At 53.2% G+C, this 22801-nt stretch overlaps 9 protein-coding genes across 9 annotated transcripts in view; 5 read left to right on the top strand and 4 right to left on the bottom strand.

The window, feature by feature from the left end:
• Positions 1 to 25: 25 nt before the first annotated feature.
• Positions 26 to 1751, bottom strand: BO72DRAFT_200220 (uncharacterized protein). Its single transcript, XM_040939597.1, has 2 exons — positions 1312 to 1751; positions 26 to 1234 (listed from the first exon to the last, which is right to left on the bottom strand). The coding sequence occupies exons 1-2, from the start codon at positions 1575 to 1577 to the stop codon at positions 205 to 207; spliced, it is 1296 nt and encodes a 431-aa protein (XP_040798571.1). The 5' UTR covers positions 1578 to 1751; the 3' UTR covers positions 26 to 204.
• A 1844-nt stretch (positions 1752 to 3595) lies between these two features.
• Positions 3596 to 5847, top strand: cpdS (putative serine carboxypeptidase (CpdS)). The gene is made up of 5 exons (XM_040942419.1): positions 3596 to 4083; positions 4143 to 4288; positions 4340 to 4760; positions 4833 to 5558; positions 5646 to 5847. Exons 1-5 carry the CDS (start codon positions 3909 to 3911, stop codon positions 5741 to 5743), a joined length of 1566 nt encoding a protein of 521 aa, XP_040798570.1. The 5' UTR covers positions 3596 to 3908; the 3' UTR covers positions 5744 to 5847.
• Positions 5848 to 7216: 1369 nt separating this feature from the next.
• BO72DRAFT_200143 (uncharacterized protein) lies at positions 7217 to 8974 on the bottom strand. Its single transcript, XM_040939595.1, has 2 exons — positions 8059 to 8974; positions 7217 to 7993 (listed from the first exon to the last, which is right to left on the bottom strand). Exons 1-2 carry the CDS (start codon positions 8593 to 8595, stop codon positions 7352 to 7354), a joined length of 1179 nt encoding a protein of 392 aa, XP_040798569.1. The 5' UTR covers positions 8596 to 8974; the 3' UTR covers positions 7217 to 7351.
• Positions 8975 to 11009: 2035 nt separating this feature from the next.
• BO72DRAFT_200125 (uncharacterized protein) lies at positions 11010 to 11771 on the bottom strand. Its single transcript, XM_040939593.1, has one exon. The coding sequence runs from the start codon at positions 11501 to 11503 to the stop codon at positions 11096 to 11098; it is 408 nt and encodes a 135-aa protein (XP_040798568.1). The 5' UTR covers positions 11504 to 11771; the 3' UTR covers positions 11010 to 11095.
• On the top strand, positions 11772 to 14102 carry BO72DRAFT_200115 (putative MFS multidrug transporter). Its single transcript, XM_040939592.1, has 2 exons — positions 11772 to 13510; positions 13567 to 14102. The coding sequence occupies exons 1-2, from the start codon at positions 12040 to 12042 to the stop codon at positions 13908 to 13910; spliced, it is 1815 nt and encodes a 604-aa protein (XP_040798567.1). The 5' UTR covers positions 11772 to 12039; the 3' UTR covers positions 13911 to 14102.
• Positions 14103 to 14679: 577 nt separating this feature from the next.
• On the top strand, positions 14680 to 15931 carry BO72DRAFT_450614 (4a-hydroxytetrahydrobiopterin dehydratase). Its single transcript, XM_040945293.1, has 3 exons — positions 14680 to 15150; positions 15320 to 15382; positions 15602 to 15931. Exons 1-3 carry the CDS (start codon positions 14725 to 14727, stop codon positions 15743 to 15745), a joined length of 633 nt encoding a protein of 210 aa, XP_040798566.1. The 5' UTR covers positions 14680 to 14724; the 3' UTR covers positions 15746 to 15931.
• Positions 15932 to 17377: 1446 nt separating this feature from the next.
• On the top strand, positions 17378 to 19753 carry BO72DRAFT_350943 (peptidase family M20/M25/M40 protein; the record flags this gene model as incomplete). The annotated part of the gene is made up of 1 exon (XM_040940694.1): positions 17378 to 19753. A coding segment is annotated over one exon (2376 nt), but the record flags the coding sequence as incomplete, so codon positions are not given.
• Positions 19754 to 20695: 942 nt separating this feature from the next.
• BO72DRAFT_450611 (MFS general substrate transporter) lies at positions 20696 to 22642 on the top strand. The gene is made up of 3 exons (XM_040945292.1): positions 20696 to 20884; positions 20947 to 21333; positions 21419 to 22642. Exons 1-3 carry the CDS (start codon positions 20833 to 20835, stop codon positions 22459 to 22461), a joined length of 1482 nt encoding a protein of 493 aa, XP_040798564.1. The 5' UTR covers positions 20696 to 20832; the 3' UTR covers positions 22462 to 22642.
• Positions 22603 to 22801, bottom strand: part of BO72DRAFT_200069 (uncharacterized protein) — a 939-nt gene continuing 740 nt past the window's right edge. Inside the window, exon 3 of the mRNA XM_040939591.1 lies at positions 22603 to 22801. This exon is cut by the window's right edge and continues 13 nt beyond it. Within this exon, the coding sequence (XP_040798563.1) occupies positions 22745 to 22801 (57 nt within the window). The 3' untranslated portion in view covers positions 22603 to 22744.

Here is a 22801-nt window from a genome sequence, read left to right as displayed (position 1 = left end):
CTGGTGTCACGGACTGGTTGGAATCGACGACCAACGATCCGTGCACCAGTCATAGATAACCTTTAGTATTCAATTTGTCGGCCGAGGTGGAAACCGGCCCCGAGCACTTATCAGCCCTTGCACTAGACATCTCCATTATCAATATGTACAGAGCTTGTCATTACTATCAACTAGGGCCCAAGAGAGGATCGTGATTATATCTTCCTAAGCCAGCCCTGTCGTAAAGAACTGCCGCCATGCTTGACGATGACAGCCGGTCCAGTCTACATCAATGAGGTCTGCGCCGGCCTTGACCAAGACTCTCCAAATCAAACGTTGCATCCTCTGCGAGCCACACGGGATGTCTCCAAATCGCGCCTTTAGCCCGCGTTTGTGGGCTTGCTCCACGTGGGCCCGGATCAAATCGAGTTGTTGTCGAGAAAATCGTCCTCGATGAGGAGATCCAACCTCCGCACTGAAGCTCACGGTCGTGGTGAAAACCGATCGCACATTCTGCTGTACCTCTTTCGAGGTCGAATTCTTCCCCTCTTGCCAAGACGGTCGAGATTGACTTCCTTTGCTTTTGAATGTTTGGGCTTTATTTCCTTGAAGCCTAGACGATGACTTGGATCTTTTCGTGAACAATTGGTCATCGACAAAGATACTGTCGTGGTTGAAATCTTGCTGGTACTCTTCGTGAGCAGGGTCGACGCTCTCGTCACCCACGATGACGATCGTGACAGCCTTGTGAACAATCTTTGTGTCGTTGCGATGGGTGAGATACCCTCGTTCGTTCAAGGTTTGCAGCTCAGCGAGAAGACGTGGCCAGCCATCCCGAATCGGCGATCGAAATTCCAAGAATAGAACAAACTGCTCGTCCGTTGCAGTTCCGTGATGGCTCGTCGCGATAGACTGTACAGAGCCCTCTGGAGACTTTTCTGCGTCAAGATGCTGCAAGAGAGGGCCAAGGTACACATTGCGCAGGGTGAGATGCGGTCTCAGACTGGCGTTGGAGGTTCCGACATAGAGCTCCTCATCCTGGAGCCAGATGTCCGCTTTGATCCCCGTACAGCCCGCCGCGATGACATACTGAATGGCGTCCGGATGCGATCGTGGATTGTAGGCAATGCAGGCAGCGGGTTGCCCATCAAACTCTGCAGGCCAATGAAGAAACCCTGCCTGGGCTGTGTAGTGCTGCCGGAAAAATAGATAAGACAAGCCATCGGGCAGGAAAGATAAGAATTGCACCATCACCCTGGACGTTACTCAGTCAGTAACATTCGGTGCGATTGTTGTAGGTCTGAGTCAAGGACCAGGTGAATGGAGACATACCCAAACATCAACAGCAAGCAGATGATTGAAAAGATGCGATCGCCCCAGAGCTTCCGAAAGGTGGCATACCACTGCTGAAGCATCCACCAGATTCCTGGACAGCATTCAGTCGGATGAGAGCGAAGTGGGTGATCTTCGAGCAGCACCCAGGAGCAAGAGTGATATTCCTGCGCCTCTAGGAGGGGCTGCGTGCCATCATCGGCGGGGCGACCGTGAGTCGAGGCAGCCATGAGTAAGAAAGGCGTGCAACGATCGGATTTGTACATGTATGGTAGGTCTGAGCAACGACTATCCGACTGAGCGAAGATTGTCTGCTTGAATTGAGAAATTCCGTAGACCGAGGTTGCGGTGGGGAAGATATAGAGATCGAGTCGATAACTTAAAAGGGGCCAATGGGTGACACGAGGGAAGCACCGGACAAAGAAAGGGCCATGATCCTGTGCGACCCAACTGCAGGCACGAGGATAAATAAGTAGCTAAGCTGTTACAGGGAGGAAATCAACAAAAAGGCTGATCATTTATGTGGAGGGGGGGAGGGGGTGAAGAAGGGGGAGAGAGGAGACATAGGCGGAGAGTGAATGGCTCCAGAGCACGCAATTGCCGGATGGGATGATTTCACATCTTCAAGCCTTCCAAGGAGATCAGCACGCAGTTGTCGGTGAGGTGAAAGAAGTAATCGATCAATTGTCCATGGGCTTGGCACTCAAAATTCAATCTTGGAAGCGGAGAGTATAAAGTGGACAAGGAATGAGCCAGTACACATGGATGCGACCAGGATGAAGAGTGGAAGGAGAAGAAGGAATGAGGATATTTATTGGTGCGGGATTCCACCAAGACACCCCTTGGCGGGTCTCTTACGGAGTACAGCACAGCATCTCCGTACTCCGTACACATCAATCCGCTTCACCTCATCTCCCGCAAAGCTCAAGCTCCCTAAGTTGCGACAATGGTTGGAATAGTGTGCGCATTGTCCGCTGAACTCCACCAATCAATGCTCCTGTGACCGTCCCGTCAAATCAACGCCTCTCAAGCCACGATGGCGCCGAAACTACGGAGTACGAAGTACGCAGCTGTACTAAGTAGCTCCGTACAGTACCCAGAGAGCGCGACGTGACTTCTCGCCGATCCCCGTGCCTACTCGTATCAATCCCACGCCTCCTTTCTGATCTGTCACCGCGGCCCCGCTTGGCTCCAAGCTTTGAGCATTAGATAGTGACTTGGCGTTGCCTAGGATCGTGCACGTCTACGCCACGCCTCGTGATCTCCGCCTGGCTACTCGCCGACAGCCATTTGTCTCGAAAGTGCATCTACGATAACCCCAGAAACGGATCGATTAGAACTCAGAAAGTGCATGGGCTGCAACAGCATAACGGCTCCTGTGTTGTCCTACTAGGCATACTCCCCGCTGATCTGGTCCGACGGAACTCATTTTGCGGTTCGTGCCTCGACTAAGGCTGGTAGAAACATGGTCCAGAGGATGAAGCCAGCGGAAATCCAATCCAATGGATTTTCCGCCCGGCCCAGTCAGAGAACACCCCATTGCCCAGTGTGAACTTTCTGATTTGCTCCCACTGGGGTGTTGCTCAAACTATTCACTGCCAGGTTACGAGTTTTCGAAGGGCATTGGAAGCTGCCCCCAAGTTACATCCCGATAAAACAACTCGGTTTTGTTAAATAGTGCTGACAACTGCAGCAACCATAATGTTCTCGTGGATCATCAGCGACATGCCAACCTTGATAAACCATCCCGTGCTGCTCCGATCTGCGGCTGTCGCCAGTAGTTTCTGATCGATGGTTAAAATATTCTCGACTTCGCACATGGAATTGAGGGGCACGACCGTTGGGTGTCTGATCTAGCTAACAGACAATATATTACAGGAACATGAAAGAAGGAAGACGCAAGTCGTGGTACACCCGGTCAGTCCACCGTGAAACGGCCAGAAATCGCCGCGTCGAGATTTTAACCGGACTGCATCGGAGATGGTCCAGGGCCTGGATGGTCTCCAGTAAAGACTAGTGCTAGGAGGTGTCAATTCAGCATTTGTAGCGATAAGGGTTTTATTGCTGGTGCATTGGTGCTGTAACCCTTGCAGCAAATTTTCCGAAGTACATACTCTGCATGCACATAAGAAGACACAAGTTGAGATGAGATGAGATTAAAACAGCACCTCTTCAATTGCTCGATGGCAGAATCCTTCATCCGCCCGCCGATCTCTTCCCCTCATCGAATCACTACAGGTATCGAAGAATGCTATCGTCCTGCGCTTACTCGTGGGTCCAACGGCTCCTAGACTGTGATTTGCCAGTGCCTTTGCAAACGGCACACTAAACCACTCCGCGCATATCGGTTGCGATCCACAATCTTGACACCTCAGTCGGGGCTCCGACGGCCCCCTCATTGTGTATATGAGCTTGTCTCGGACGCCAAAACCAGCTTTCTTCTCGGCAAGCGATGAATGCTCAGACCATGACGTGGGGCCAACGGCTACGACGTTGCTCAGAGTGTGTCCCCTCACAGTCTTCACGCAGACCTATAAGTAGGCCGATGATCGAGGGCTTGGTCTGCAGTCAATCATCACCCCATAGCCGATCTCAAGATGCGTTGGACCACGGCCCTTGCGTCACTGCTGCTGGTGGGCTCTGTCGCCAGCCTGCAGAATCCCCACCGTCGCGCTGCGTCTGCCTCTCAGCGCAAAGCATTGGCTCCCCGGTCTGCGTCGACTCCCGCCAGCAGTAACAGGGATTACTCGTACCTGACTAACAAGACCGCACGTGAGTGTAACCTCCTGTTCGAACTAGCTATCTTGGTATGTCTTGCTCACGAAAGCTAGGGTTCCTGGTCAACGGCACCGGCATCCCTGAGGTCGACTTCGACGTGGGCGAATCTTACGCTGGACTGCTACCGAACACTCCGACGGGCAACAGCAGTCTCTTCTTCTGGTTTTTCCCTTCGCAGAATGTCAACGCCAGCGACGAGGTTTGCAGTTCCCTATGTTGGCTGAATGGTGTTTGTGGGCTAACAAGCTAGATTCTCATCTGGTTAAACGGTGGCCCAGGCTGCAGCTCTCTGGACGGACTCCTGCAGGAGAACGGCCCTTTCCTGTGGCAATCTGGCACCTACAAGCCCGTGCCCAATCCGTACTCGTGGACCAACCTTACGAACGTGGTGTACGTCGACCAGCCCGCGGGCACGGGCTTCTCGCCCGGACCGTCGACGGTCAACAACGAAGAGGACGTGGCCGCCCAGTTCAAGAGCTGGTTCAAGCACTTCGTCGACACTTTTGGTTTGCACGGCCGGAAGGTCTACCTCACCGGCGAGAGCTACGCGGGCATGTACATCCCGTACATTGCGTCCGCGATGCTCGACGAAGAGAATGAGATCTACTTCAACGTGAAGGGCGTTCAAATCAACGACCCTTCAATCAACGATGATTCCGTCATGATCTACGGTACATCCCCCTCGCAAGCCCAAATCAATCCCACCCCATCCCATCCATAAAAGATACTAAGTCCCCCTCCAGCCCCCGCAGCCCGGCATCTAAACCACTACACCAACGTCTTCGCCCTGAACAACACCTTCCTAAGCTACATCAACCGCCGCGCCGACGAATGCGGCTACAACGCCTTCCTCGACGCCGCGATCCAATACCCGCCAGTCCACCCATTCCCGCCGCTCCCCAACATCACCGACGACTGTTTAGTCTGGGACGAGATCGTCGGCGCCGCCTACGACGTCAACCCCTGCTTCAACTTCTACCACTTGACCGACTTCTGCCCCTACCTCTGGGACGTGATGGGCTTCCCGTCCCTGGGCTACGGACCGAACAACTACTTCAACCGCACGGACGTCCAGCGCGCCCTCCACGTCCCGCCCACCGACTACTCCGTCTGCGGCAGCAACACTATCTTCGCGGAGGGCGACGCCTCGCCGCCCAGCTCGTGGACCGTGCTCCCGGGGGTCATCGAGCGCACCAACAACACCCTCATCGGCCAGGGGTGGCTCGATTACCTGCTGATCCTGAACGGCACCCTCGCCACCATCCAGAACATGACCTGGAACGGGGCGCAGGGGTTCCAGCGCGACCCGCTCACGCAGCCGCTGTTCGTGCCCTATCATTACGGACTGCAGGAATTGTATGATGGCACCGAGCCGGACCCCTATAATCTGGACGCCGGGGCGGGGTACCTGGGGACGGCGTACACGGAGCGCGGGCTGACGTTTTCGTCGGTGTATCTGTCGGGTCATGGTACGTTTTCCCTTCAGTTTGCTCTTTTGCTGTTCGAAGCTCAACAGAAGGATGGATTGCGCTAACATGTAAATGCTGGGTCGGCAGAAATCCCGCAGTATGTCCCTGGCGCTGCGTATCGGCAGGTGGAGTTCCTGCTGGGGAGGATTGGGAGTCTGCAGCAGCGGGGTGGGTATACTGCTTGAGCTGCAGTATTGTAAGTATGATAGGAGAAGAGGGGAGGCTGGATGTGTATGCAGGACTGCAACATTACTACAGTACATAAATATAACGACCGACGAGCAAGGATAACTCATAGTTTATGTTGTGCAACGACATCGTTCTGGACATCTCACCACACTGCATCGTAGTAATACGATAGGATGTAAGCTCGGCAAAGTTCCTTTGAGAAGAAGATTCCAGTCAGGTTCGAGACGGTCATCCTAGAAAACCCCAACATCCGCCTCCGCGTCCGTCCGTCCACGGTCTATCCTTACACCCTCTGATTTACTTACAAGCACCACCATACCAACTTTACTCTCCGCAGTGTCCAGTATTCCACCCCGTAATAGGTAGGTATTACAACCCACTGCAGAGCCCAGTTCATCCCCACCCGCTCGACCTCGTCATATCTCAACCCGTCCATCCATCCAACACAGGCAGAGCGTATACAATCCCTAATCCCCTATCCCATCCCCATCCCCAACCCCATCCCCGTGCAAGATAAGTCCAGCCATAGGCCAACAGATCCATAAACCTCCGCATCTACCTCCAACACCAAGATAACGACCACCGTAAACATAAATCACAAGCAAAAAAAAAAAAAAAACGTATCCCCACAGACACGAACTTAGGAAAAAAGGGACCCAGGCCACCTAGAAGGTCAGGAGCGGTGAGAAAGGGGATATCGTTCGGACTGAGCAGGATTCAGGACTGAGTCGTCTACTGCAGAAGGCTGAGACTTCCGCCTTGACCGACTGGATCAGGGGATGGGTTTAATTGGACAGGCAATAAGCTTGGAGTAGAGAGGCTTTGTGTGTTTAGCTCGGTCTTTTTCTTCTGGAGGGGGAGGGGTGTCGTGTGGTGGTTTGCTGGGTAAAGATCGGGGTCTGGGTTCTTGTGGTAACTCTACGTGTCTGCGCTTCACACTTGAGGATGTTCTGCAGGAGCTGGGTCTGGATTATTGCGAGATGGCTGTGTTGTATGGTGCTGCTGCGTGGCGGAGTGGATTTGAGGGATCAGAAGGCAAGGGAAGACTGGAGTTCGGTTGGTTGGGCGGCGGTTGTGCTATATGTAAGGGTGAGTTAGATGGCACTGGTATCGCTGACGGCATGGCGGCAAAGCTTAATGGCCCTGGTTTGGGCGGTGAGGGGGCCTCGTATGTTCTTGACATGGGAGGGGGTGAACTGAAGAACAAAAGGCCAGGTCTAGGTCTTTTCAACGCAAGAAACAATCCACAGGCCAGTCACTGGCTTCATTATCATTCAACGCCGGGATTCGCTGTGTACATTAGGTCATTAGGTGTACTTATGTACAATACATGAAGAGAAACAGAAGGTAAACGCTTGGCGAGTTGGTATCCACCGCATAGGAAAGAGAGAAGGGGTATGTGTTGAATGATCGGATCGGGTGAATAGACACTTTATACCATTTTCTGCTCCGCGGCGCTGGCCGGCTAATCGGGTAGTTATCGTTGTCAGTGCCGTCCGGTAAAGATCAGAAGAATGTGCCGATCACCGCCGATCTAGAGGGTCACCCTTAAACTTTATGCCAGGAGGAGAAGGAGGCAGAATGTGTTCCCATGTGGCCCAAAGTCAGTCATGTCTTGTCGCTTGCCGATCCTCGTCCCGCGGGTTCCTGGACGCCGGCATTGTCGGTGTCCTGGCTGCCAGAGAGCGCAGAACGTTGAAGTGGTTGGGCACCAACAGTGAGCTCGCTGACTTGGCGTTCTGTGCATGGTGAATTAGAATTTGGTCATTTGCAGATGAACGCACGTAGACTGGAGTGACACTTCTCGGCTCCATGGGCTGACACTGGATGGATATACACTTACCCAGCTCGCGAATGCGCTGTCGCAGCATTTGATTCTCCCGGGTCAGCATAGCCGCCTCAGCCTGGTAGAATGCACTTTCATCCCTGCTTCCCCGCCGGACAGGGCTCTCCCCGATGCCTCCAACCCACTCCAGTCCCTCCGGGCCCCGTGACGAATCAGCGCGGGGACGCAGGCTGGGTGAGCCGGCTTGACTGGAGGGCCGGGAGGGGCGCCGACTCGACAGAGAGGACGCTAATTGGGTCGATGCCCGACTACCGGAGGCGGGGTGCGGAGGAACCGGGGGAAAGGGGACGGCAGCGTCGTCGACCACTGCCGTGCCGGACGACGGGTGCGACAGCTGGTGCTGTTGCTGGAGTTGGTGCAATTGAGTCTGCTGGCTGCGGATCATCTGCAGCAGTCGATTCTTGATCGAGCCATACCAGTCAGTACGTTCAGCAAATAATGAGAGGGAAGAATTCGCAATCATACCACCTGTGCTTCCTGCTCCTGTTCTAATTCCTGATGGAGTTCCCCCAACGAGGGCGCGCGCTGGTGATGCGGGTCCCCCAAGGCGATGATTGGACTACCCCCGAGACTGGAGGAACTAGAGGTACGCAGTGCATTGTGGCTCAACGAGGAGCGATGGTCGTGAGGGGCAAGCGGGGATTCACCCGACACCGACTCACTAGCGTTGCCATTGCTGTTGCTGCTGTTGTTGTTGCTGTTCAAAATTGAGTTGGACCCGGCGGCGGACCGGCGTCGTTCCGGACCTGTGATCCCCGAACGAGTACTGGAAATCGGAGCAGGCCGATGAGGCAGGTCAGTGGCAACAGCGTGATTGGGATCGCCCAAGTGGCTGTTAGGACTGTTATTCATGGTGGCCAGGCTGAGAAAGGAGAAACCCGACGGAGAATTTTGCAGATGCAAGGGGTCGTACACAGCCCGTTGGCGATGCGGGGAAGAGGAAGTACGGGTATGGGTATGAGGCGATGGGGAAGCAGGCAGAGAATTGATATCAGGACACATCACCGTCTGTCTGGCTTGTGATCATATGACGGAGCGGGGTCAAGAAGTGGAAAACCTCTTTTCCAGGAATTGGAGACTCAATCCCAATAATCGAGGACCGTAAGTTGATAGAAAGGATAAGCAGGGGGTGAAACAAGCTCGGCGGATAAGGAGGATTGTTTGTGTTGATTTGGTGGAATTGGTGGAATTGGTGGATTTCATGGGGAAGGGCAAATGACCGGGAAATGGCGGGAACCCAACTTATCGCGGGGATTGAGTGGAAATGGCAGGCGGTGAGGGAGCACAACTTTTGACGCTCCTCTGACGCTCCCGCCCGGTTCACTCAGCTTCCATCCGCAAACAGATTGCCGGTGCTGGAAACAGACATTCGGCCATCTCCCGAACTTCCCGGCACGCCCATCGTTCGGTCTCGCCTCCTTTTCTCACTTGTCTTTGTTGTTCTCAGGGTATCTCACACATGCATTCAACCGAGCATTCTCTCCGGTCTACCTGTCTACCGAAGAATGTCTAGACTCGACATCCCGACTACTGAGACATTGCAAAATTCTGCGGTCGGTTGCAGTCTGCATAAAGTCGAGAAGAGGCCCGGCCGCTCCTGGACCGAAAAAAAAAATCACCTAAGCCAGGGGATTGTCCGCCACATCGTCTTGGCTTCGAGCCTTAGCTCAACCACCGGACAGTGGCTGTCGGCACTAACCGACTCTTGGGGGTAATTGGCGTTAGTGGTGGTTCACTCTCATCATTTTCCCTGGGTTCTCAATGACCGTGCTACGACGTTACTACCGTAGACTGCTGATGATTCTTTGTCGGACTTCATTCGAACTTAATCCCGTGATAGTGTTTTGTCTGCTACACGCCACCAACACCACCTTACAAGTCGAAGGCCGACAAGATTGTGCTCTACTGGATGACCGACTGCTGACTGCGAAGAGTCTTTGCAAGACTAGCGCAGTCGGTCAGGGAGGAAGGATGAACCAAGTGGTCCTCTTCATCCTAGTGTAGTATACGTGTACGTAGTATTGCGCTAAGTCTAATGTGCCGAAGGTCAATTTTCGTCCCAGAGAATTTGGTCATCGGTGGCTGAGATTCAGTCCGCGGAAGATCGCGAGATGTCCAAGAGGCGTTGGCGGCATGCGCATGCCCATGTTGTGCAGCAAAGGATGCCCCTGAAGCACTGACAGGATTCGACGCGATTTTCTGGAATCAAAATCAGGCTGAATAACAATCATGACATTGACAGACAAATGTCATGGAGGGGAGGGTCGATCCTCGAGGAAAATACTCAATATAATCTGAGCGTTGAGAAGTCGGGGAAACGATCGGCGTGGAACTGGCGCAGTTGACGTCACGCACGGCTACCCCGAGCCAACAACCCCGTGGGAAACCGACCGAACCCAGAGGCCAACCCACCCGCGCTAGTCAGCAGTTAAAAGAAAAATCAAGAATTGGGGAAAATCATCCCACCACTACTAACGTTAGTTACCACCACATCCATCATAATCATCATCATCATCATCATCATCATAGTCACTCTCCTTTCCATGAATCATTCATCTAGCACTTTCTACCTGTGCTTTGTTGATGAGTTTCTTGGCAGTATCATGGCCGTAATGTTGACCGAGCGTTGGGCCTCTCATACAATCGATCGCCCGGGAAAGCGCATACCGTACTACTGCTCCTGGCCACTTGGTATCCCCTAACCCTTGCGTCGCACACGCCTTTGCGTGAGCCTTATTGAAAGCCTCGACCGTGGCCATCTGTACAGTCCCGATAAGAAGGGACCGCACTCATTATTGGCTTCGGCCTCACGCGACTCTCGTGCCGTGGTAGGCTTTCCCGAAGCGGGCATTCCTGAAGTCGAGATTTCTTTCGGGCCAGAACGACTCCGGCGGCGGTCATGGTGTGTGTTAGTGCCTTAGTGGTATCCAAGCGTAGTAACGCCGACCCCGGAGTGGGGGTTCAATGTATTCTTTCTTCTCCCCGACCACTCTTCTTGCAGGTTCCTTTTCTTCCGGGGCTTTTGCCCGTTTGCCTCCCAGGTCAGACGACGGTTTTGGGTAATGATGTGAGCGACGGATCCATCCGGCCCAGGGATCGAGTAGAAATGACTGGCTGCTTGACTCGATTCAGGTAGCGTGGCAAGTGGAACTCTCTGCGTGTGGTCTGAATGAGGTAGTACTCGAGTATAGTCTGCATCCTGATCTGGCAACCCGCTGCTGCATCAACGTGCCCCGTCCGCTGGCCGCCCACGAGGGGGATACTGCATTTCTGGTACAACGATGGGAGGCAATTAGGGAATGGCATGAAGAAGAATGAAAAAAAAAAATAAGATCTGGATGGCATCTCAACAAAGAAAAGAGTGTGACTGAAGTCCAAGCCACAATAGGGTACGGTAGTGTTGAAGGGGGCGGAAGAAATAGTGGTGAAGTTCAACTTGCATAGATCCATTTTCCACTTTCTGCTCGTAGCCCTCGTCAGAGATACCTGGGCAGCCTGAACTTTAACCACTAGCATTATTCTTCAGCTCCACTGGCACTGGAGGGGAGGCTCGGTGCATTATTATTAAAGCAACAGGTTTCCCTCCTAATTTTGCATGGATGAACTCGATGCTTGTGTGATCCACCGGATCTGTTGTTGCAATCATACTTCTAATTGCCTGTTTGGGATTGTTTGCCGGAAGAAGCACGTCTACACTATTGCAGTACTTTTCCATTGTGGTGCTCACTGCAGTTAGTACTGCAACTGCACCCTCCTTCTCTATTGGGATTACTGTCCTCAGATCCACCTTCTTCTTCATCTTCTTCTCTTCCTCCTTCCCCAATCTTCTTCTTCTCTTGTCTCTCATCCTCTGCCTCTCACCCGCCTTCTGATTGATACGATTACTGGGGCTCAGCTCTTGCTTCCTCATTGCAGCTGCAATTCGCACGTCCCCATCCTTCCTTCCTGAAGTAATTGCTTAGTCGCTTTGTCTTTGTGCATCTTCTATTCGATCCACCAGGTGGATTGACTCACCTTGTAAGTTTCACCATCCATTTAACCCACATCTTTCACCACAATACCAATAGTTCTTGCTTGCCTGCTTGCCTGCTTGCCTGCTTGCCTGCTTGCCTGCTTGTTACGTTCAATGCTAGAAAAAGCTATAGCCTTCCCTCTTCGCGTTTTCATTTGCTTCCTGCTTCTTCCTATTCTCGTTGTCATTGCATTCGCTGAGTTTTTCCCTGAAATTTACCACCGTCTGGTATACCACTTTTTGCGTGCCTGGGACTGCGCTACTTGGCTTGTATACTACCTTTTGTGTCCCTACCGCTTGTTTCGGTACTATCTTTCACGCCTCTGCCGCTTGGTTCGGGCTGTGATTCATCGACTTTGGCTTGCAATTTGTTTCGCATTCTTCATTCTTAATATCGTGTTCTATATACTAAAAGACACCTTTTACAGGCCGCCATGGGAGGAGAACTTGACCGACGCAATCTAAGCGATAACGAAAAATACCATAGCTCGGAGGCTTCCTCTTCGACCCACAACGATGTTGTCCTGGATCCAGCAACTGAAAAGGCCTTGACAGAGCAGAAGCCCGAGTTGGCGGGCAACCGTGACTCGGGGGCTACTCTACAACATCATGAGGAAGGACCGTACGATAAGATTGAACTTACCGAAGACGACTGTTACGATGAGCTGGGCTACTCATTCCCGGCATGGCGGAAGTGGATGATTATCACCGTCATCTTCCTTGTCCAGACATCTATGAACTTCAATACCAGTCTCTACTCGAACGCTTTGGGCGGCATCTCAGAAGAATTTGGTGTCAGCATGCAGGCTGCCCGTTGTGGTGCAATGATCTTCCTGGTTTTATATGCTTTCGGCTGTGAACTGTGGGCTCCCTGGAGTGAGGAACTTGGCCGCAAACCGATTCTACAACTGAGTCTGTTCTTGGTTAACATTTGGCAATTGCCCGTGGCCCTCGCACCCAACTTCGCGTCGATTATGGTCGGACGTGCCCTGGGAGGCCTCAGTTCAGCCGGTGGTTCGGTCACATTGGGTATGATCGCTGACCTCTGGGAGGCTGATGACCAGCAATATGCCGTCGCCTGTGTTGTGTTTTCATCCGTCGGCGGCTCTGTGATTGGGCCCGTTGTAGGTGGATTCGTCGAAGCGTACTTGCCCTGGCGCTGGAACATCTGGATCCAACTTATCTTCGGAGGATTCGTCCAGGTGGCGCATTTCCTTCTCGTGCCTGAGACTCGAACCACAATCATGATGGATCGAATTGCCAAGAAGAGAAGAGAGAGCGGCGAAGACCCCAACATCTATGGTCCCAACGAACTTGTTCCTTTCAAGGAACGTTTCTCGATGAGCGAGGTTCTACATACCTGGGTCCGCCCTTTCAAGATGTTCTTGACTGAGCCAATTGTCCTCACCCTTTCTCTTCTGAGTGGATTCAGTGATGCACTGATCTTCATGTTCATTCAGTCATTCAGCCTCGTCTACGATCAGTGGAACTTTAGCACTGTGGCCCTCGGCCTGTCCTTCCTTCCAATTCTGGTTGGATATTTCATTGCGTGGTTCTCATTCATTCCTGTCATCAAACGGAACATCAAAGAGCGCCAGAACAAGCCCGACGATGAACGTGCTCAATACGAATCTCGACTTTGGTGGCTGCTCTATACCGCACCCTGCTTGCCGATTGGACTGATTGGCTTTGCTTGGACCAGTCTTGGCCCCCCTGTCCATTGGATCGGGACCATGGTCTTCTCCGCTATCGTTGGTATCGCCAACTACAGTATCTATATGGCTACCATCGACTACATGATCTGTGCCTACGGACCTTACTCGGCTTCTGCGACCGGAGGTAATGGATGGGCGCGTGACTTCTTGGCCGGTGTTCTTACTATTCCTGCTACACCCTTCTTCCAAAGTGAGTTTCTCCATCCGATGGTCTGTGATACGTCGTTCTAATCAATTGTTGTATAGATATCGGTGGAAAGTACCATCTTGAATATGCTTCCACGATTTTGTTCTGCATTTCGTTTTTGCTTGTCGTTGCGGTCTATGTCATTTACTGGTATGGGCCTGTTCTTCGCAAGCGGTCGCCTTTCGCCCAGCAATTGTCCGATGCCCGAGTTGAACTCCAAACCCATGGTCGAAGACTTTCTCGGATACCCTCTGGGTCGCGTGCGAACTCCTTCGCTCGGTCTCAGCAGAATCTGCGCATCCGTCAGACTCTTGGTAGCCGGGCCAATAGCTATGTGGCTTCTCGTCCAGCCTCTGGGGTCAACTCTCGAGTCCAGTCACGCAAGAACAGTTTCTCGCGGTAGGCTTGGGCGTGCGACGAGGAACCATTTTTTCCCTATGATATTAGTGAAATGATTAACGAGCGTTGATACCCCCTTTCTGTGGCGAAGGGTTTCATCCATCCTGTTTTGTGTGTCTTGACTCTCGATTTAGCCTTGTACCGTTCGATCGTTTATCCTTCCAGGATCATGATCCACTGAGTTGGACTTTGCTACTCTAGATAGTCTAGATATCATTCAATTGTTCTATCTTCATTCTTCTGTTTCCTACTGGATGGAGCCGATATGGGCAGGCTGGTAGCTTCGGCGGGGCCCAGCTCGACAATTCTTCACTGTTTGGTTTCTGCTTCTGGGCCTAGGCTGAGTACCGGTCCTATTGCTCTTTAAATACAATTACACGAGCCAGTCTCAAGCTGTCAGGGCTGTCATCATAATTGCAATGAGATTTCCTCCATAGAGGGTTAAATAGCTTTCCTGAATCACAAGTTGAGTGTCATGACCAGGATCCCACTGTTCGTAATCAGCCTCTGTCCTATTTATAGTAGACTTGTCTTCTAGACGAGTAAGTAAGATAGGATTAGGCCATGGACCTTGTCATCTCGAAGGCTGGTGATTACGGTTGGTTGGTCGGCTAACTGGCTAAATGGCTGGCTGGCCCCGTCATTCCTCTTCAGCGCGGCGGGAGATCGACCCGCCCGCCGCGCCCCAGAGACGGGTCACGTGCCTCGCACGGATGGCCGAAGCTTCTCACCTCCACCCGCGCAAACGCCGCCGCCGCAGCGCGCATCCCCGACCGCAATTCTGGTAGACACCCTCTTTCTGGCCCATCCCATCCAGCATGGACCACATCATCAGGGCAAGCCCACGGCCTTGCGTACTCCTCTCTCGCCTACAAAGGAGCCATTTCGCTCGCCCATCTACCTCCCGCTTCTACTCTTCTGTTTCTTCTTCTGCCTCCTCCACTATTCCCCCAGCCCGTCCTCTCCGAACTACACCCCTTACTCGGAGCACCCCCACCAGCAGCTACCTGACACAAAATCACTCGACATTCCCCCCATCCACTACGACGCGCGCCTTCTCCTCCAGCATGTCCGCTTCCGCGAACTCCGCGGCCGTTGAACCGCAATTCGCCGAGGGCGTCGACGCGGAAGAGCTCCGGCCGCGCCTGACCGCGCTGCTGCAGCCGGAGCAAGGGTGGACGCTGGATGCGGAGGGCCAGGGATTGCAGAAGACGTACTTCTTCAAGACCTATTTCAAGGCGGTGGTAAGTTTGTGGCCTAGTCCTTTCCCAAGGATGTTCCCGCTCCTCTCGCACCCAACCTTTTCCGAGCTTGATTGTCTGGGGAAGGAAAGGGTAGGGCCCGGAGTGTTCAGCTGGCAAGGGATGATGATGGGGGCTGGGGATTGATTGATGGGCTGACTGGGTTGTGTAGAGCTTTGTGAATGTGGTTGCTTCGCAAAGTGCCACGATGAAGCATCATCCTACTATGACTGTTGTAAGTTTTTTTTTTTTTTTTCCTCTCCCTTCGTGTTTGGGTTTGTTGACTCCATTCGTTCTTCTTTCTTTTCCGGGGCTATACCTCCTGGGTCTGGACATCTAGTAATGGTGGGGGAAAGAATCCGATCCGACGAGGAGAAAAGGGGGTGGGTGTATGGACAGATCGGAAAGAATTACTACGTGAGTAAAGAGGCTGACTGTGGTTCTGGTTCAATAGCGGATTGGATCGGTGGATATCCACTGGACGACGCACCACCCGCGAGGTCTAACGGGCAAGGATGTGGATATGGCGCAGCATTGTGACGAGGCGGCGGAACTGATGGGGGCGGTGGAGGCCGGGCAGGGGAGGAAGTGCCATTGATGGTTTAGTTTGTATCGATCTGGGGGGTGGTTTTGTCATGAACTCTGTATAAGTCCTGTACGTTGTGCGCGTATAACAAGTTCGAATCAGGAGGTGGGAGATGAAACTCCCAGCCAGCCAGCAGCATCAAATTGAAGGGAGTGAAAGTGAAAGTCCAAACACACAAAAGTCAAATTAAAGAGAGAACGAGAGAATAGTAACCAGAGTCTGGAACCAGACAGAAAGGGGCTGACTCAGCGGATTCGGATCCCTCTTTTCTCGGTTGTAGAGATAAGATGGGCGGAATGTGGGTGGAGGAGGAGGAGGTTGACAGCTTCATTCATCTTCACTTCTCTGTGGAATGGCTGCCAGGAAGAGCAGGAGAAATGTGACAAACAGGACAACAAATTTGGAGGCTCTCTACTTAAAGCTCACAGTATCACAATGTCTCCGTCGTCATTTCTCTAGCTTCAAACGCTCAACTTCTTACACGCGATGGGGTGGAAAGTGGAGCCCTGCAAGGCTGGGTCGATTCAGGGGCAGCAGCAGCCATTGTTTTTTTTGAGGATCGAATTGAATCTCTGGCGGGCTGTTCAATTCTCCCCCTCGACCCCATCATCTTCCCTCTCCTCTTGTTTTCTACGTCCGTCCTGAGCATCCTCTCATCGAATATCATCCTTCCAGAAGGAGACCGAAACTCAAATCACTGACTTTTCAGGGGGTGGGGGACAGTCCGCTGCCTCAGCTCATCGGTCACCAAACCGTTTCGGATCTTGCAGTGGGAACCTTGAACACTTTGGGATCCTTGCCTGCAGCCCGTTTCACGCGGGTTTGCGTCCATCGTTCGTCTGTCCCATCGTTTCCTCTTTAGTTTCATTTTTAGTTTCATTCTCTCTCATCGTTTTCTTTCAAACAAAATAAGTGACCATTTTATTTTTAATACTTTCTGCCCCCCCCTCCCCCCCTCCCCTCTCCTCTCGAGTCCTGCCTGCCTCTCTCTTGTCGCCATTTTTCGAGTCATCAACGCTTTCTTCCTCTTTCTCCCACCTCCCCTCCCCTCCCTTCGTCCAACCTGGCCCTCACACTCTCTTGCCTCTTCTTTTCCCCTCTTTTCGCCCTTTTATCGCCCATTCTGTTCTATCCTTGCTGCTCTCGACTGTCTCCTTCGCTGAATGACCTTCAATTGCGACTCTTTTATAGCTCACGGACGGCAATGGATTTCTCCTGATCTGATCTTCACCCCGGTGATCTGTTGACCCAGTTTCCCACTCCCGACAATCATTCCCTGTTCGTCGTACACTCTGGGCTCGTCCTGTATCCACAGCCTGTGATCGCGATCGTTCTCTCTCGTCTGTACCGCTCTGAGCTCTGTCCTGGTGGATGCGACACGGTGCCTCCACAATTTGGACGGGAATGATCCACGTCTAGTGGTCCGACCATCGCTCTATCCCGCCCGTTGTCTTGCATCGTCCGTCGATGAAGTCATCCAGCCAGTTTGACCACATTCTTTACCTGCATCTCTCGTTTTAATCATCACCTAGCCGTGGCACGAATGCTGAATGCTTTTCCGACTTCGATTATACCCCGACTCGTACCAGATCCCCCGACTTCCCGCACCGAAATTCTGCGCAATTGTGGGAATTCGCGCAGAGAATGTCGCTCGAAATTGATTCCCCGCAACAATCGGTTAACGAGCGCAGAGGCCAGCGATTGGCACCGCTGCAAACCAATTTCAGCCGTCCCACCGCGCGCCCGATACAAGTAACAGCCACTCGACCACAGCGACCCCGGCCATCCGACTACCAGACAGATGAGGAGGGAGGAGAGCGAGTCCCTTTACAACCCGCTCCGGTCAAACGCCAGACATCCAAATCCAGTCTACGCAACATTTTCGGGCGCGACAAATCGGCCCGTAAGCCAGCCACAGAGGCCAAGCTATCTGGTATCGATGAGCAGAAACCTGCCACGGAGCAACCGGCCCCCAACTCAGGGGCAGTGCCCTTGTCACCAACTTTGGTCGCGACACCGAGAACCAACACCTCTGCTGCGACACTTCCCACATCTCCCACCACAATTGCTTCTCAGCGCTCGAGGCTTCCTGCGAAATCGCGGGGGAAGTCCGGCGATGATCAACCTCCGGCAGGTGACTTAGGCTGGAAACCACCGCCTTTGTTCCAGGCATACCCGCAGTCGATCAAACATGATTCGTTGCCGGTTCCTTCTCTCTCGGTGGACACTATTCTGCGCATGCAAGCAACGGCAAGAGCCAAAGGGATCGTCTCCCGTGAAGATGACCCATCAAGCAAGGCATCGCAGAACGGAGACGCCGCGGAGGACACAACCACCAAGAAGAAGAAAGAAGAGAAAGAGCGAAAAAAGCACCTGCGCACCCTTTCTGAAACCATTAGTAAGACCGAATGGTCGCAGAAGGTGTACGTTCTCGCTACCGCCGGCTTTATCTTACAATATGCGGGCTCCGGCAAGCACGACCGTTTGCCTGAAAAAATGCTTCAATTGGGACCCAAATCAGTGGCATTTGCCAGTGATGCTATTCCTGGGAAGCACTACGTGCTTCAAGTGACGCAATCATCGGACGAGGAAGGCGTTGAAGGTACCAAGTATCATCGATTTCGCTTTGGATTCCATCGTTCCCATACTCGACGGATGGAACGCACATTTTTGCTGGTCTTCGATCATCCCGAAGACATGAACACCTGGTTGTTGGCAGTCCGAGCTCAAATTGAGGCGCGTGGCGGTAAGAAGTATGTCTCTGAAAGGGCCGATGATGGGCAGCCAGGCCACCAGCTTCACAACAAGCCCAGCATCCGTCAAATGATCACAAAGGATACGAAGCGATATTCCACGCTGATTCCACCCCAGCTGCCTGCGTCCGGAGAGGAAGGGGATCCAAGCTTCAATGACCAGTCTCGCCGGAATTCCCATGTCTCCATCAACCGCCGTTCGATAGTGCTACCTCCAGCATCGGAGTCTCGTTCGGGGTCTATCTCCACAACTCATACCGAAGTCACGTCCCCAATCAGCAATTCGGGACGCTTCTACTCTATGACAGCATCGAGTGTTCCGAGCGTGCCTTCCGCTGATAATGTGCCCAGGTCCGGGGATATGGCTAGCCCAACAGCTTCGGGGTCAACCAAGAGACGATCGATGCATGCGTCGCCAACGCAGACCGTGCCCACAGCTGCGGAGTTGGCGGCTGAGATTCCTCGGGCTCAGTCGACCCAACCCGACCCGATCTACCGCAGTACCTCTCCACCCGCACCAAACTTCAGCGTACCCTCCTTCAGCAAACGGTTCACGGCTCGGTTTGGGCCGCTGCAAGTCCCGCAGTTCCCGCAGGCCCCGCCTGCTCTCGACCTTGTTGACGTGGACTCACCCGCTGATCCTCTGTTAGCTTTCCCATCTCCTCCACACTCTCCAGGCAAGATCATGAATGGACTTGGGCAAGGGGCTGTGAACGAGCCGCACCAGGTCGGGTCTACTCAGGGATTGTCTCCACCCAAACTACTACGAGTATCTAGCTCGCAGGATTCCCTTGTTGATCCCGCACGCAGCGTCGATTCGAAGACTCATCGCCTTTCCCGCTTGTCTCGGAACCCATTGAAAAGCGCAGCTAACACGCTGCGTCCTACAACCGCCATGGGCGGAAAGCCCCCTTCCGAGCTACATCTTCTGGCTGAAGAGCAAACAAATGGTCAGGATCACGCCCGGATGCGGGGATCAGTGATGTATCCGACCGATCCCAATGCACGCTTACCGCCGGCCGGGATGGGCCGACGCAAGAGCATGCCAGGACTAATCGGGCCACCTGCAGCTCCACCCCCTAACTGTCCACTCCCCAAGATTCCCTCCCCAATTGACCCTCAACCGCCTGGCTGGGGTGAACCAGGCATGGATCCTAGGCAAGGCATCGCGCCGCCATTGCATCCGATCCAAGAACAGCGGAAAAGCCTGGCCCCTGGCCCACACGGCTCGAGCGGCCGTCGCAGCGCATCCCGACAATCGAGAATCGCTCCGTGACATCGTATCTTACCTCTAACGCCAAAAGCTCACTCGTCGGCCACCATGTTTAATTCTCCCTTTTTCCCTTATGCATTCCACGTTGCCACGGCACGATATAACTTGCACATACAGACTTTGACAGTCGATGCAGTTGATCCCGCATCATCACATAGCGACCAGCGATCTTATTTTCTCCTTTGGCTTTAATTGATACCATTCTGAACCCTGTACTTGCACATGTTGGCTGACTATGAGGTGAAAGTGTGCTAGAATACTTTGCCATCTACATATTTTGATTTTGGCCGTTGAAGGGGACGATAGAGTCCTTGTTTTTCTGGAGGGATATGTTTATAACTAGATCTACTAGATGTTACTATACACATGTTATACTACATGTTTCAGGACCAGGGACTGTTCGTCTCCAAGGATGGATGGTTCGGCGTACAGGTAGTGCGGTAGTACAATCCTCCCGGCAGCTGAACAAATTGCCTAAAGGGGGAACTTGGTCCCCCGCCAAGATGCAGGTGGATGTGAATTGTGAAAGCAAGCTGACGCAAATAGAAGGCGCCACGCACTTGCGGAACGGCTGCTGATTTTTGTATGTGATCACATAAAAGCATCATTTTTCTTGCCGCAGAAACTCTGGAAATTGGTTATTATGGAGAGATATAAACTATAACTATAACTATATAGATAGATATATAGATGTTTACAAGGCTTCACTTGTTGGCTTATCTGCAGGGGTGTTGTCAAAAATCCTTATTTACTTACGAGTATATTCCTGAAGATAATCGATCTGTTTGGGTAAGGAATGTGGTAGTAAAAGTATGTGGCGTTTGGGAAGTGCGTGACCCTCTCTACAGGGTGAACCTGACCCTTGCAACCTTTCTTCAGCCGAACACCCGTTCTCTTTTCTTTTTTTTTATTTCCCAGGATTCTCCTGGCTATTCCTTTCGGTTGCAGTGACAAATTGCACGTGACCGCTTGCCCGCTACCATACCGTATATCTTCCATGGATGAACAGCTCTTCCATTTCCGTGGGATGAGCCTACCAAGTTTACCAAGTCCACCAAAACTAAACGTGAACGATGGAACCCACGAAGCAGAGATACTTCCCCACATGGCAACTGTTCCTTCTGGGTAAGCTTTACCACTCAAAACGCGAAACTCTACCCCGCTCATGTCCTCCTCAACCACCACAGGACTATGCCGCATCGCCGAGCCAGTCGCTCTGACTTCCCCCCTCCCGTACGCATATGACTTGATGGTACATCTGCTGCGCGATGGCGATAACAAGAACGACAGCGGTAACAACCCCGCTGCGTTCTACGCCGGGCTCTTTGTGGCGGCTTTCTCCGCGGCGGAGACGCTGACAGGGTTCTGGTGGGGGGCGCTCTCCGACCGGATCGGAAGGAAGCCCGTCCTGTTGCTGGGATGCGCTGGCACCGTCCTATCCATGTTTGTGCTGGGCTTTGCGACCAGCATCTGGATGGCCATTCTTGCCCGAGCGCTGGGGGGCGCCTTGAATGGGAATGTCGGGGTGGTTCAGACCATGGTGAGTGAGATGGTCAGTCGGTCGGAGCATGAAGGTGGGTTTGATTGATTCGACACATTGGGAGTCCTGCGAGGGGTTCATCTTGAGTGTATCCTGGCCGACACTGACGATGAATGTAGCACGGGCGTATGCTGTCATACCGTTCTTTTTCAGCATCGGATGCACAATCGGTCCGGCCCTCGGGGGGTTATTGGCGCAGCAGCAGCTGAACCTGGGAGAACACTTTCTCAGCTCCTTGCTGCGGCAGTATCCCTATTTGCTGCCCAATCTGGCCTGTGCGGGGATGGTTCTGTTCACGATGGTGTTGGCGTGGTGCGCTCTGGATGAGACTCATCCGGAGTTGAGATTGAAGCGCACGGATGAATCACAGCAACCAGAACCAGCCCAGTCTGAAAGTTCACCCCTCCTTCGACAGCACCTCCAGACCAGTTCGGATTCTGCAGCTGCCCGTGCTCGTGCGCCGACGGAGGAAGTCGCTACTGCTACTCCCAACTTCTCGCTATGGAGTCTGAACCGCAACGTCAAGATGCTGATCAGCGCCGTCTGCTTGCTGAGTGCCCATACCGTCACCTACATCCAGCTGCTGCCCATCTTCCTCCGGACCCCGCGCGATCCCAGCGTGCCGCGGTACTACCTCGGCGGGGTGGGCGGCCTCGACATGAGTCTGTCGACGGTGGGTCTGGTGATGGGCATCAACGGGATCATTGGCCTGGGCATTCAGTTGCTCTTCCCCGTGTGCACGGACTGGTTCGGCCTCCGCCGGACGTTGCTGGTCATGACCTTCCTCCACCCGGCCGCCTACTTTTGCCTGCCCTATCTCCCGTTCCTACCGGCGCGCGGGTGGCGGCCGGTCGGCCTGTGGACCTGGCTGGTGGTGCGCAATGTCTTCTCGTCGTTCAGCTACCCGGCCCTGTTAATCTTCATCAAGCGGTGGACGCCGGATCCGTTGATCTTGGGGCGGGTGAACGGACTGGTGACGAGCGCGGGCGCGGCGTGCCGAACCTTCTCCCCCACCGTTGCGGGCCTGCTGCAGAGCATCGGGGAGAATCACCATTTCAGTGCGTTGGCGTGGTGGGGGTCCGGGGTGATTGCTTTGCTTGCGGCGGTGCAGACTTGGTACTTGGAGTTGAACGATGAGGAGGGGGTTACGGATGCTTGCTGATGCTGTTGCATGTCCTTGTTCCAGCATATAGTCGAGACTGCCCTACGTTGCTTGTGATCATCGTCCGACTTTCTGGCAGGCTGAATACATTTCTAGTCCATGTACCTACAGTCTACTACCATCTTGATGACAGATACAGACAGATACTCCTTCGAATAACACAAATCACCATTAACGACGTGACAACAAGCTACATCCCTATCATCCACCGTAACAACCACAACCAGTTCCACCTCTGTCTCACGTCTCTTCCCCAATTCTGTCCCGGGTCGAGCGCGGTGCTTTAGTAGTTGTACAAGTCGCCATCGAGCTCAGCATCCGCCCGCTTCTTGTAGTTGTA

Source organism: Aspergillus fijiensis (genome assembly GCF_003184825.1).
Source record: "Aspergillus fijiensis CBS 313.89 unplaced genomic scaffold BO72scaffold_47, whole genome shotgun sequence".
Classification (NCBI taxonomy): Eukaryota; Fungi; Ascomycota; class Eurotiomycetes; order Eurotiales; family Aspergillaceae; genus Aspergillus; species Aspergillus fijiensis.
The sequence above is the reverse complement of the archived record's forward strand: the minus strand, read 5'-3'. Positions and strand labels throughout refer to the sequence as shown.

What these genes read in the sequence shown, in the direction of transcription:
- BO72DRAFT_200115 (XM_040939592.1), top strand. Translation starts at nt 12,040, where the DNA reads ATGGGAGGAGAACTTGACCGACGCAATCTAAGCGATAACGAAAAATAC. An exon ending in TGCTACACCCTTCTTCCAAA is followed by an intron (nt 13,511 to 13,566) that starts GTGAGTTTCTCC and finishes ATTGTTGTATAG; the next exon opens with ATATCGGTGGAAAGTACCAT.
- BO72DRAFT_200125 (XM_040939593.1), bottom strand. Translation starts at nt 11,503, where the DNA reads ATGAGGAAGCAAGAGCTGAGCCCCAGTAATCGTATCAATCAGAAGGCG.
- BO72DRAFT_450611 (XM_040945292.1), top strand. Translation starts at nt 20,833, where the DNA reads ATGGAACCCACGAAGCAGAGATACTTCCCCACATGGCAACTGTTCCTT. An exon ending in ATGGCAACTGTTCCTTCTGG is followed by an intron (nt 20,885 to 20,946) that starts GTAAGCTTTACC and finishes CAACCACCACAG; the next exon opens with GACTATGCCGCATCGCCGAG. An exon ending in CAGTCGGTCGGAGCATGAAG is followed by an intron (nt 21,334 to 21,418) that starts GTGGGTTTGATT and finishes CGATGAATGTAG; the next exon opens with CACGGGCGTATGCTGTCATA.
- BO72DRAFT_450614 (XM_040945293.1), top strand. Translation starts at nt 14,725, where the DNA reads ATGGACCACATCATCAGGGCAAGCCCACGGCCTTGCGTACTCCTCTCT. An exon ending in AGACCTATTTCAAGGCGGTG is followed by an intron (nt 15,151 to 15,319) that starts GTAAGTTTGTGG and finishes TGGGTTGTGTAG; the next exon opens with AGCTTTGTGAATGTGGTTGC. An exon ending in ATCATCCTACTATGACTGTT is followed by an intron (nt 15,383 to 15,601) that starts GTAAGTTTTTTT and finishes CTGGTTCAATAG; the next exon opens with CGGATTGGATCGGTGGATAT.
- BO72DRAFT_200143 (XM_040939595.1), bottom strand. Translation starts at nt 8,595, where the DNA reads ATGTGTCCTGATATCAATTCTCTGCCTGCTTCCCCATCGCCTCATACC. An exon ending in AGGAGCAGGAAGCACAGGTG is followed by an intron (nt 7,994 to 8,058) that starts GTATGATTGCGA and finishes GGCTCGATCAAG; the next exon opens with AATCGACTGCTGCAGATGAT.
- BO72DRAFT_200220 (XM_040939597.1), bottom strand. Translation starts at nt 1,577, where the DNA reads ATGTACAAATCCGATCGTTGCACGCCTTTCTTACTCATGGCTGCCTCG. An exon ending in TGCTTGCTGTTGATGTTTGG is followed by an intron (nt 1,235 to 1,311) that starts GTATGTCTCCAT and finishes AGTAACGTCCAG; the next exon opens with GGTGATGGTGCAATTCTTAT.
- cpdS (XM_040942419.1), top strand. Translation starts at nt 3,909, where the DNA reads ATGCGTTGGACCACGGCCCTTGCGTCACTGCTGCTGGTGGGCTCTGTC. An exon ending in CCTGACTAACAAGACCGCAC is followed by an intron (nt 4,084 to 4,142) that starts GTGAGTGTAACC and finishes CACGAAAGCTAG; the next exon opens with GGTTCCTGGTCAACGGCACC. An exon ending in TGATTCCGTCATGATCTACG is followed by an intron (nt 4,761 to 4,832) that starts GTACATCCCCCT and finishes GTCCCCCTCCAG; the next exon opens with CCCCCGCAGCCCGGCATCTA.